The 12,513-nt window shown below is 42.0% G+C and overlaps 1 protein-coding gene across 1 annotated transcript in view; it reads left to right on the top strand.

Annotated features, from left to right (window-relative positions):
• The first annotated feature begins 251 nt into the window (after positions 1-251).
• Positions 252-12,513, top strand: part of mvb12a (multivesicular body subunit 12A) — a 35,006-nt gene continuing 22,744 nt past the window's right edge. The window contains exons 1-3 of the mRNA XM_028822893.2: positions 252-455; positions 6,869-6,955; positions 7,647-7,733. Of these exons, the coding sequence (XP_028678726.1) occupies positions 6,869-6,955; positions 7,647-7,733 (174 nt within the window). The 5' untranslated portion in view covers positions 252-455. The remainder of the gene's footprint in view (positions 456-6,868; positions 6,956-7,646; positions 7,734-12,513) is intronic.

Genomic DNA, 12,513 nt, shown 5'->3' with positions numbered 1-12,513 from the left:
TTGAGTACAAAAACTGTAGCAGCATTTGGCCACCGTAGTTTAAATAAACGGTAGAGGTTTACCAATCAAAAATTTCATATATACGCCGACACGTACTAAACGTAATCTAACCGGGTAAACTGGATCAAACTTTTGCACAAAAGGAGTTTGGGAATTGTAGTCCATCCTCCTGCGCGCTTGCTTCAGAAGGTTACTGCGCATGCTCGAAATAGAGCATCCTGGACTTTGTAGTTTTTAATGACTGTTTCCGGTTTCCACGTCAAAGTTTGAACAGCCCACCCCCGAAAAAAAAGTGTGACCAGGTAGCTGTACCTACAGAAGCGGTACATCGAGGACGTCCAACAGAGACAGCCAAGGGACAAAACAAAGGAAAGGGGACTGTTTGAGGAAACCGTTTAAGAGGTTTTGGCATCGCAGTTTACGACAAGATCGGATCAAGCGAGAAGGAAACAACGGTGGGTACCGCATAAAGTAACAAAGTAAAAAAAAAAAACTTCCTGGTTTCGAGGAGAGCCTTTACTTTGACTCTGAGTAACTAATGTGTGCGACAGAGGCCGGGTGACAAACACACACACACACACACCTACCTCTGTCGTATCGTCGAAACTACAGGAACCTCGCACACTCCGCCGCCTAAAAAAAAAATAAACTTCAAAAAAGCGTCAGCAAACTGAACAAAAAACGAGACTTTTCTTACTTTGTGACTCGAGATCGTAGTTTTGGACTTTAGGTTCTCCTTTCGTGTAGTTTTGGGACTTGGATGTTGTTGCCGGCTCCTACAACATACACACGTAAACCGGCAATGGTCAAGTGAACGAATGATGTCGTGTCGTTTGGGGGGACATGAGTAGTCTAACGATGGACTTAAATTGTGTTTAAAGTGGGCGGCAAGGCAGCAGAGTACAGCACAGCTGCTTCCCAGATCCACCCGTCCAGGGTTCAAAACCCGATCCGTTCACTGTCAGTATCAGGTCATGTTAATAGGTGGCACTAAATTGGCCATCATGGAAGTGTGTGTGCCCCGCGATGGACTGGCATCCCGTCCGGGGCTGTTTCCTGCTTTGAACCCAGTGATGCTGGAATAGGCAGTGCTGTGTGACCCTTAACTGGCTCAAACAGGGTTATGCATGTTGTTATATAATGTCAGAAATACAAAGTTTAAAATGTAGTTGTTTTCAGATCACTGCATTTCCTCCCAGTAGTGATACTGTACATATTAAATTCAAATCCTTGATGCTTGTCTACAGAATAGTTAACAAGTCAGCACCTATGTATATGCTGGCACTTGTGAGGTCCTATGCTCCTACTCCACCACTCGAGTGTGCTGTTGAACAGCATCTGGTGACACCGCCTCTGTCTGCCATCAAGTCTCAATCCAGACTCTTTTCATGTGTACCTTCTAGCTGGTGGAACAAGCTGACCCCCTCCATTCAAAATGCTGACTTCCTCAATGTGTTATAAGAAGCTTTTGAAGACTCTCTTGTTCCATGTATTCCTGTCTAACTGATGATGGATTCATTAGGTTTATATAACGAAGGAATTCAGTCTAGCTTGCATTTAGCTGTGAGCTCTTCACTTGTGTTATGTTTCAGCCAAGTGTCTCTTTCATGCATGTTTTGTTCATGTTTTAGTTTCTCGTGTATGAATTATATGGAAAGTATTGTAAAATCATTCAAAAATTCGATTCAAATCTTGATGATTTAGACCTCCCTGAGTCCGATTTATTTTCTTGTAGGTTGAGTATTGTAATCGTGCAAAAATCTGATTTTGATAAATCTCGTTGTTTTAGACTTACCTGAGTCCGAATATACCATTTTTGGAATTATGTCTGTGTGTCTGCCTGTGGGTGTTTATGTAAACACGATAACTTGAGTACACTTTCAGTTAGGTCAATCAAATTTTGTATACAAGTATTAGGTACAAAATGTAAATTTCTACCAACTTTTGAGCTATTTCCGCTAGCCGGAAGTGGTACTTTTTTTATTCATGCAGCTGCAGAGTCTGAGTTTAATTTGATTTGTCATTGATGGTTCTTTAATATACATAATATAAAAATATAATCATTGTCTTGTGGTTTACTCTTCAAATATCCATCCCCATATTTGAGTATGCAAGAAAATCCAGGGGAGACCACTCCCGATTTTTATGTTAATATTTTTGGTTATTTAGTTTCTATGCTTTGTCTTTTATGTTCCACATGACTTGTGGGTTGGCGCCCAACACGGGGGGCCACCTTTTCAATCACATCAAGGGACTGGGAAAACCCATAATCTGTTGCAGTTCATTGAATGTGCTCTGGGTGTGGTGTGTTTTGCCAGATTTGTGATTGTTCTTGTGCTCCTGTGATATATGATCATTCTCTGAATTGTGTACTGGGACTTACCTGCCTCTGGTAATGACTTGCATACCTCTGCGAGACATGGGCGCTATCCAGTGACCTGAGATGAAGACTGGACTCCTTCGGTACTCTGTCTCTTTGGAGAGTCCTTGGTCACCGCTGGTTTTGACTTTGTGTTGCTCATGGAGTCCCAAATGAGGCACATGACCTGCATTGTGAGGGAGCGTCAGTTACGGCACTATGGCCATGTGGAACGATTACCTGAGGGTGATCCGCTCACAGGACCCTCATTGTTGAGGACCCGAGTGGCTGGACCAGGCCAAGGGGACACTCACGTAACAACTGGCTGTGGCAGATCATTTCTAGGGGGTGAGATTGGACTGTGTTTCTGCCTGGGGGAGTTGCCAATCAGGATCCCAAGCTGGTTCGTCATGTGGTGGGTGCAGCAATTTGCTGTAACAGTGCATGCTCCCTAACCTGACCTGACCTGGACTGTCTTTCCAGGCAACTCCTTTTGCCACTTGTGCTCCTTGGAGCTTAATTGTACTGCAGAGCATTTTGTGTAAAAATAAATGGCTTTATTTATAAAGATTCTTTGTAACTAGCCAGGGTTTAAAGGTTCCCAATACCACAGTGGGCATTTTTGAGTAATTCTGGGACTTAGGAACACTCTAGTTCATAATAACATATGATGATCAATTTTTGTAACCCTGTGTTGTAGCTCTTGTTCCTAAACAGTCCCCTCGGACTGATATTTGCTTGATTATGCTCACCTCTTTTGTAAGTCACTTTGGATAAAAGAAACCAGTCTGAATTAGCTTAAGTCGGCATAAATTCAGGATGTTCATAAGAAATATAATGATGTGGTAGAAATGCATAATAGACTAGAACACTTATGTCAGATATTAGATATAATATCAGTGGGTAGCGCTGCTGCCTCGCAGTTGGGAGACCTGGGGACCTGAGGTTCGCTTCCCGGGTCCTCCCTGCGTGGAGTTTGCATGTTCTCCCCGTGTCTGCGTGGGTTTCCTCCCACAGTCCAAAGACATGCAGGTTAGGTGGATTGGCGGTTCTGAATTGGCCCTAGTGTTTGCGCTTGGTGTGTGGGTGTGTTTGTGTGTGTCCTGCGGTGGGTTGGCACCCTGCCCAGGATTGGTTCCTGCCTTGTGCCCTGTGTTGGCTGGGATTGGCTCCAGCAGACCCCTGTGACCCTGTGTTCGGATTCAGCGGGTTGGAAATGGATGGATGGATTATTCAAAGTTATTATCTGTCTGTATACCTGCATTGTTATCACTCTTTAATGTAATATTTTCTTTATCAGTATGCTGCTGCTGGAGTATGTGAATTTCCCCTTTGGATTAATAAAGTATCTATCTATCTATCTATCTATCTATCTATCTATCTATCTATCTATCTATCTATCTATCTATCTATCTATCTATCTATCTATCTATCTATCTAATAAAATGTGTGCTTCAATGTAAATGTTCAGTGTCTAAAGATTATCGGTTGTAATAGAAATCTGTCATTTTTCTCTCTCTGATAGATGTCAATACAGGGCTAGATCTCTAGTAAAAGTCAAAATCAAAAAATAACATCACATTCATAATCACTGACCTTCAAATAGTCTAAAACGATGCCCCACATGCTTATATTACGTTTAACCTTCTGGGAGTGGCACTTAGAAGCCTAGGACCACCAATAAAGAATCAAATATTAAAAATATGACCATATTTGTGATCAGCAACCTCAAAATTACATAAAGTGTCACTCCATGTGCCTATAATTTTTTTCAAAGTTTTGTGAAAAAATGTAATTGAACCCCTCGGGTCGGCTGATGTGGCCTGCTCAAATTGAAGTCCTTCTAATCATTTCTGCTGAATACATTTATTGGTTTACTTTTTATCAGAAGGGTGTAATTTCCTGCACAAAATATGGTCCAAAAATGGCATAAAAATGAGGGTCTAGCGCTCCAGTCCTGGAGGGCCGCAGTGGCTGCAGGTTTTTATTCTAACCCTTTTCTTAATTAGTGACCTGTTTTTGCTGCTAATTAACTTCTTTTGAATTAATTTTAATTGACTTAGTTTTTAAGAAATGTTTCCCTGAATTTATTCATCGTTCCTCTGAGTTGCTTCATTTCTTTCCTTAAATGGCACCCAAACAGAAGTGAAATGTGAAGTGAGTGAGCCAACAGGAGACCAACTAAGTCAGGGCCACAAACTCCAACCAATTTCACTCCAACCAGCTGCTTAATGAGGCGCTGAGTCTCGTCGTTCATTAAACCCGTTCTTTAATTCCATGGCTTGTTGCTGCTCTCATTGTGCAATAGCAGATGTTTCCGAAATTATGGATTTTCTCTTTTCTAAGAGCAGATCAGCATTCCTGAGACCTTTATCTTTCTTTATTCCCAGATAGTGTATGATGGTCACAGATTGCTGGTCCTGTTTTGGCTCATTTTGTACCTCATTATTGTTTGGCTGCTAATTAAGGACAAAGAAACAATTGAGGGGGTCTGAGTCTTCAAGAGCAAGTCAAATAAAATTAGCAGCCAAAACAGGTCACTAATTAAGAAAAGGGTTAGAATGAAAACCTGCAGCCACTGCGGCCCTCCAGGACTGGAGTTGGGCACCCTTGGTCTAGAGAGTCAAAAATAGGGGAGAATCCCATAAAGCTTGACGACCTGCATAACTAGACATCCAAAAAAACACATGATTTCAAAGTGTTCATAATTGATTCTTATGAACTCAATAAATTTAGATGTACAGTATATTGCATATTTAATATAAAACACATACAAAGTGCTTTTCCACTACCTTTCAATGCTTTTTTTGCTAAAGCTGATGTCACATTACGCGACTTTTTGTCAGATTTGCCAATGGCAGTCACTGATCTCATCTCACCCTCGTGTCTAATTACATGACTGAAAATCACAGTCCATGTCACATTTACCGACTGAGCACCAATCTTTCAGCAAAGTCGTGCACGCCCCTTTTTCTAATAGCCAATAGCATGCTGCCTGATGAAGCCGGTGCTATATGAAGGGTTAACAGCTGCAGCAAGTTCAGAAGCAGTCTCTGACGTTTATTTCATTTTTTTCCATTCTGTTATGGTATGTAAAATACAAGACTGCTGACAGACGACAACAACAACATTTATTTACATATTGTAGCACATTTTCATACAAATTATGTAGCTCAAAGTGTTTTATAATAATTAATAATAATTCTTTACATTTATATAGCGCTTTTCTCACTACTCAAAACGTGCTCCACACAGGGAGGACCCGGGAAGCGAACCCACAGTCTCCTTACTGCAAAGCAGCAGCACTACCACTGCGCCGCCTGTTTTACAAGATGAAGAAAGAAAAAAGAATAATATAAAAATAAGATTAGGCAATACTAAGTAACAAAGAATAAAGTAAGGTCCGATGGACACGAGGACAGAAAAAAAAATCTGCAGAGGGCTGGAAAAAAAAAAAAAAAAAATTCTGCAGGGGCTCCAAAGCCATGAGACCACTCGGCCCCCACTGGGCATTCTACCTGACATAAATGGTCTAAATCAGTCCTCATGGTTTTCAGGGTTCTCTTCTGTTTGTGAGGCCTGACGGAGCCCGCGCTGTGTAAAGGGTTAATAGCTGTAATGTGTTCAGCTGCAGTCTCGGCTCATTTTCTTTTTTCCATTCTGTTTTACTACATAAGACGAAAGAAAAGATGTGATTCTCTTCTGTTTATGGGGTTCAAAACGCCTACCTTCCTTATACCTCATCACTACAGTCTGTGCATTGAACTTCCAGGTGAGCGTTCATTGGTCGCCAGCTCTCCGGTGTATACGTCCTGCCCCTGTGCCTAATGATAAAATAAAATGGGTTTGCTTTTGCCATAGCCAATCGCAGACTAGTGGGTCTCAGTCGTTGGGTATGTCACATTAGGCATTCGGCTTGACGGGAGAGCGCTGCTGAATGTCTCCGACTGGCTAAAACCATGTATAGGGCGGAGTGGTGGCTCTGAGGCTAAGGCTCTGTGCTGGTATCCAGAAGGTTGCCGGTTCGAATCCCCGTCACTGCCAAAAGAGATCCTACTCTGCTGGGCCCTCGAGCAAGTCCCTTAACCTGTAATTGCTCCAGGGGCATTGCACAATGGCTAACCCTGCGCTCTGACCCCAAGGGGTATGCGAAAACTAACAAATTCCTAATACAAGAAATTGTATAAGGCGAAATAAAGAACAAAAAAAAAAAGAAAAAATGAAGGCTACGACTGAAAATCGCTGGAAAGAAAAGCTGTTTAATGTTGTTAACCTGTTGGTTAGAGAGTGCATCAATAGATCAGACTGTATTTAACTAGCATTCTTAAAAATCCAAAGTAGTGTGAAAAGTAGAGTATGGAAGGCACTATTAATAATCCTTATTAATTATTACTTTTGGTGTGCCATGAATTACTTCACACTAAGACCAATTATTACTTTAAGACCAATAATCCGTTTTATTTTTCAAGTTTTTGAGTCATTGCTGACCACAGACCTTCTCCTCCATAGATGTCAACACATGGCAGGAGCATCCTTCCACTAACTGGTGTGGCATGGACGTCAAATCCTCAGACTTGTCCCAAAGATTACAAAGTGGTAAGTGTTCCCTTCAGGGAATTGAGTTGGGGGACATACAATAAACTGACACTTTTCTATTTGCCTGAGTGTTTAATAATTGCTGCTGCATATTTGGAGCCATTTTGTTATGGTCATTTGTTTATCCATTCTGAAAAGCTTCTGGAATTATTACCGCATTTATTTCCCTTCTCCATTTTTTAATTTTTTATTTACCTATATATATTTCTTCCTTTCTTTTGTTTATTTTTGCCCTATTAAAAAGCCTTAGTTTCCTCCCACAGTCCAAAGACATGCTGGTTAGGTGGATTGGCGATTCTAAATTGGCCCTAGTGTGTGCTTGGTGTGTGGGTGTGTTTGTGTGTGTCCTGCGGTGGGTTGGCACCCTGCCTGGGATTGGTTCCTGCCTTGTGCCCTGTGTTGGCTGGGATTGGCTCCAGCAGACCCCCGTGACCCTGTGTTTGGATTCAGCGGGTTGGAAAATGGATGGATGGATGGATGGATAAAAAGCCTTAAGCAATTCTCCTTTGGCTAAGCTCCCCTTCTTAAGGGTGGGGTCTGATTTGTCTTCAATTCTTTTTTGTTATAAATTAATCTATATGTATGGAATAATTACAATAAAATTAATAAATAAATATAAAAAAAAATGAAAAGCTTCTGGTACTTCATAGCATTGTATATTAATACAATACTTTTTCCTTCCTTTATTCAGATTTCCAATACCCATGATGGATCAAGCGCAAACTTTGGCAAAGGATTTGGGATCAAATCGGGCTATTACCTCTGTTACACCATGACGGTAGGAGAAAGCAGTTTTATTGACTCTGGATCACTGCTGATGTTCTTAATGGTTTTAATCTCTTAAATCACAGGTGTCGAACTCCAGGCCTGGAGGGCCGCAGTGGCTGCAGGTTTTCTTTCTAACCCTTTTCCTAATCAGTGACCAGTTTTCACTGCTAATTAACTTCATTTCCCTCTATTTTAATAGCCCTGTTTTTAATGAGTAAGTCTTCTGAATTGGTTCTTTTCTTCATTAAATGACAGCTAAACAGAAATGAGATGTGAAACAAGCCAACAAATGACCAGCTAAATTGGGGCTTCAAACTCCAACTAATTTCACTCTAACCAGTTCCTTAATGAGAAGCTGGTTGTTGCTGTTAATTTAAACCAGTTATTCAATTCTAGATAGATAGATAGATAGATACTTTATTAATCCCAATGGGAAATTCACAATTCTATGGCTTGTTGCTGCTCTCATTCTGTCACAGCAGACATTTCCAAAACTGTTGCTATTCTATTATTTTCTTGGTGACCTGAGAGATCAGCCTTACTGAGACCTTCACCTTTCTTTATTTTCACATTTTGTTTGATGGGTACAGGTGAGCTGGTCATGTAGAGGCATGTTTTGTGTCTCATTACTGTCCGGCTGCTAATTAAGGAAAAAAAACAACTAAGAGGGCTGAGTCAAGCTAATTAAAACTAAGGCTAAAGAAGTTAATTAGCATCAAAAATTGGTTACTAATTAAGAAGATGGTTAGAATGAAAACCTGCAGCCACTGCGGCCCTCCAGGACCGGAGTTCGACACCCCTGTATCATTACACTCTCATTTATTTGTGTCTTTCCTAAAGTGAGTAGGAGATCCTCCACTCCACTTACTGTAGATAGATAGATAGATAGATAGATAGATAGATAGATACTTTATTAATCCCAAGGGGAAATTCACATTTTAACTTTAATGTGCAATTCCTGTCCAGTCACTGCTCTTTTGACTTGGTAGATCCTCATCAGCATCTACCAAGTGCTACCAAGTAAACTATCGGTGACACCTTCTCTCCATGTATGCCCTCCTGAACCATCTAATGAATTCTTCCCTATCCAAAACATGCACATAAAAACATGAATACAGATGTACACACATGAAGAAGAACAAAGAAGAAAAAAAAAAACCTGTATTGATTGCAGTTTGAAGATATGAGGGCGGAAAGTTCAGTTCTTTTGCTTTAGATCAGGGGTGTCCAACTTCCGGTCCTGGTGGGCCGCAGGGGCTGCAGGTTTTCATTCTAACCATCTTCTTAATAAGTGAGCCGTTTTTGCTGCTGGTTAGCTTGTTTTGCCTTCGTTTTAATTGACGTGACTCAGACCCCTTAGTTGTTTCTTTTTCCTTAATAAGCAGCCAAACAATAAAGAGACACAAAACAAGCCACCACGTGTATATATTCTGCTCGGCACTATCCTAATTAAATGGAAACCACTTTGACTCACCAGATGGGTCAACCTGAGAATGACTGACAAAGTCCCATATTCCTTCCACTGAAGGGCGTTCACCTGCTTAACTGTCTTCTGGGTGGCCACCACCAAACAGCAGCCGCCCCTGGCGTGAAGTTCTTCGGGGTTTTCCTAATTAGCTCAGATAGCTACCTTCTTGTTCTGTCCCCTGCAGTTCTCCCTCTTAAAAGCCGGATTTTTACAGCTAGAAATGCCACATCACTTCCTTTGTTGCTTTGGCAACATGATGCTAACCTGACTTGAGATCCTTCAACTTAGCCTTTGTTTCTAATGCCTGCATGAATTCTGCAAGCCCTCTGAATAACTGTACAGTGACGTCGACCAGAAAGAAGATTAACTAATATTTTCCCTGTATCCCATGTGGCCTTGTCACGCCAGTTATCTAGTGACTTGTATTGTTCCCGTAATGTTAAGGTCACACTATTCAAGGCTTGAACACCTTCACTTGGTAAGAATGGGAAGAAAAGAAAGTTGATCATCTTAATTTTTTTTATATCACTGTGCTGTGGAAAATGTTGATTGGTGGTGTCATGTTGTAGTACAGTAAAACAGCAGTGCAAAAGAAGGACCAATTAAACAGTTGTGACATCTGTTTGAAAAAAATATAATATCTGACATACACAGAGATCTATTCTAAATTCATAATTGCTAATTAAGGAAAAAGAAACAATTAAGGGGTCTGAGTCTTCAAGAGCAAGTCAATTAAAATTAGCAGCAAAAACAGGTCACTAATTAAGAAAAGGGTTAGAATGAAAACCTGCAGCCACTGCGGCCCTCCAGGACTGGAGTTGGGCCTGGTCCTAGCCCTGGTCTAGCAAGTCAAAAATAGGGGAGAATCCCATAAAGCTTGACGACCTGCATAACTAGACATAAAAAAAACACGTGATTTCAAAGTGTTCATAATTGATTCGTATGAACTCAATAAATTTAAATGTACAGTGCATCCGGAAAATATTCACAGCGCTTCATCACTTTTTCCACATTTTGTTATGTTACAGCCTTATTCCAAAATGGATTCAATTCATTTTTTTTCCTCAGAATTCTATACACAACACCCCATAATGACAACGTGAAAAAAGTTTACTTGAGGTTTTTGCAAATTTATTAAAAATAAAAAAACTGAGAAATCCCATGTCCATAAGTATTCACAGCCTTTGCTCAATACTTTGTCGATGCACCTCTGGCAGCAATTACAGCCTCAGGTCTTTTTGAATATGATGCCACAAGCTTGGCACACCTACCCTTGGCCAGTTTCGCCCATTCCTCTTTGCAGCACCTCTCAAGCTCCATCAGGTTGGATGGGAAGCGTCGGTGCACAGCCATTTTAAGATCTCTCCAGAGATGTTCAATCGGATTCAAGTCTGGGCTCTGGCTGGGCCACTCAAGGACATTCACAGAGTTGTCCTGAAGCCACTCCTTTGATATCTTGGCTGTGTGCTTAGGGTCGTTGTTCTGCTGAAAGATGAACCGTCGCCCCAGTCTGAGGTCAAGAGCGCTCTGGGGCAGGTTTTCATCCAGGATGTCTCTGTACATTGCTGAAGTCATCTTTCCCTTTATCCTGACTAGTCTCCCAGTCCCTGCCGCTGAAAAACATCCCCACAGCATGATGCTGCCACCACCATGCTTCACTGTAGGGATGGTATTGGCCTGGTGATGAGCGGTGCCTGGTTTCCTCCAAACGTGACGCCTGGCATTCACACCAAAGAGTTCAATCTTTGTCTCATCAGACCAGAGAATTTTCTTTCTCATGGTCTGAGAGTCCTTCAGGTGCCTTTTGGCAAACTCCAGGTGGGCTGCCATGTGCCTTCTACTAAGGAGTGGCTTCCGTCTGGCCACTCTACCATACAAGCTTGATTGGTGGATTGCTGCAGAGATGGTTGCCCTTCTGGAAGGTTCTCCTCTCTCCACAGAGGACCTCTGGAGCTCTGACAGAGTGACCATCAGGTTCTTGGTCACCTCCCTGACTAAGGCCCTTCTCCCCCGATCGCTCAGTTTAGATGGCCGGCCAGCTCTAGGAAGAGTCCTGGTGGTTTTGAACTTCTTCCACCTACGGATGATGGAGGCCACTGTGCTCATTGGGACCTTCAAAGCAGCAGAAATTTTTCTGTAACCTTCCCCAGATTTGTTCCTCGAGACAATCCTGTCTCGGAGGTCTACAGACAATTCCTTTGACTTCATGCTTGGTTTGTGCTGTGACATGAACTGTCAACTGTGGGACCTTCTATAGACAGGTGTGTGCCTTTCCAAATCATGTCCAGTCACCTGAATTTACCACAGGTGGACTCCAATGAAGCTGCAGAAACATCTCAAGGATGATCAGGGGAAACAGGATGCACCTGAGCTCAATTTTGAGCATCACGGCAAAGGCTGTGAATACTTATGTACATGTGCTTTCTCAATTTTTTTATTTTTAATAAATTTGCAAAAAATCTCAAGTAAACTTTTTTCACGTTGTCATTATGGGGTGTTGTGTGTAGAATTCTGAGGAAAAAAATGAATTTAATCCATTTTGGAATAAGGCTGTAAGATAACAAAATGTGGAAAAAGTGATGCGCTGTGAATACTTTCCGGATGCACTGTATATTGCATATTTAATATAAAGTACATACAAAGTGCTTTGCCACTACCTTTAAATGCTTATTTTGCTAAAGCTGATGTCACATTACGCGACTTTTTGTCGTGGGATATGTCAGATTTGCCAATGGCAGTCGCTGATCTCATCGCACCCTCGTGTCTAATTACATGACTGAAAATCACAGTCCATGTCACATTTACCCACTGAGCACCAATCATTCAGCTAAAGCCTGTGCTGTTTATTGAGGATTCCAGCCATCATAAGCACAAAAAATGTTGTCCCTTCCATGGCCTTGCAGACTCTTTTCCATCATCACACCCCAACACAGTAGATTCTAAAATAATTAGCCCTCCACCGAGTGGCATTTGGCACACATTATCCAAGTGCTGTCCTTTAACACCAAGATTGTCCTGTTTAATGCGTGAGCACGTTATTCCACATGATACGTTTGTGCATTGCTGTATTGCATTCAGGCGGCACAGTGGCGCAGTGGGTAGCGCTGCTGCCTCGCAGTTAGGAGGACCCGGGTTCGCTTCCCGGGTCCGCCCTGCATGGAGTTTGCATGTTCTCCCCGTGTCTGCGTGGGTTTCCTCCGGGCGCTCCGGTTTCCTCCCACAGTCCAAAGACATGCACGTTAGGTGGATTGGTGATTCTAAATTGGCCCTAGTGTGTGCTTGGTGTGTGGGTGTGTTTGTGTGTGTCCTGCAGTGGGTTGGC

The sequence above is a fragment of the Erpetoichthys calabaricus genome, chromosome 17 (assembly GCF_900747795.2).
Source record: "Erpetoichthys calabaricus chromosome 17, fErpCal1.3, whole genome shotgun sequence".
In the NCBI taxonomy this organism is placed as follows: Eukaryota; Metazoa; Chordata; class Cladistia; order Polypteriformes; family Polypteridae; genus Erpetoichthys; species Erpetoichthys calabaricus.
This window is presented reverse-complemented; position numbering and strand designations above follow the sequence as displayed.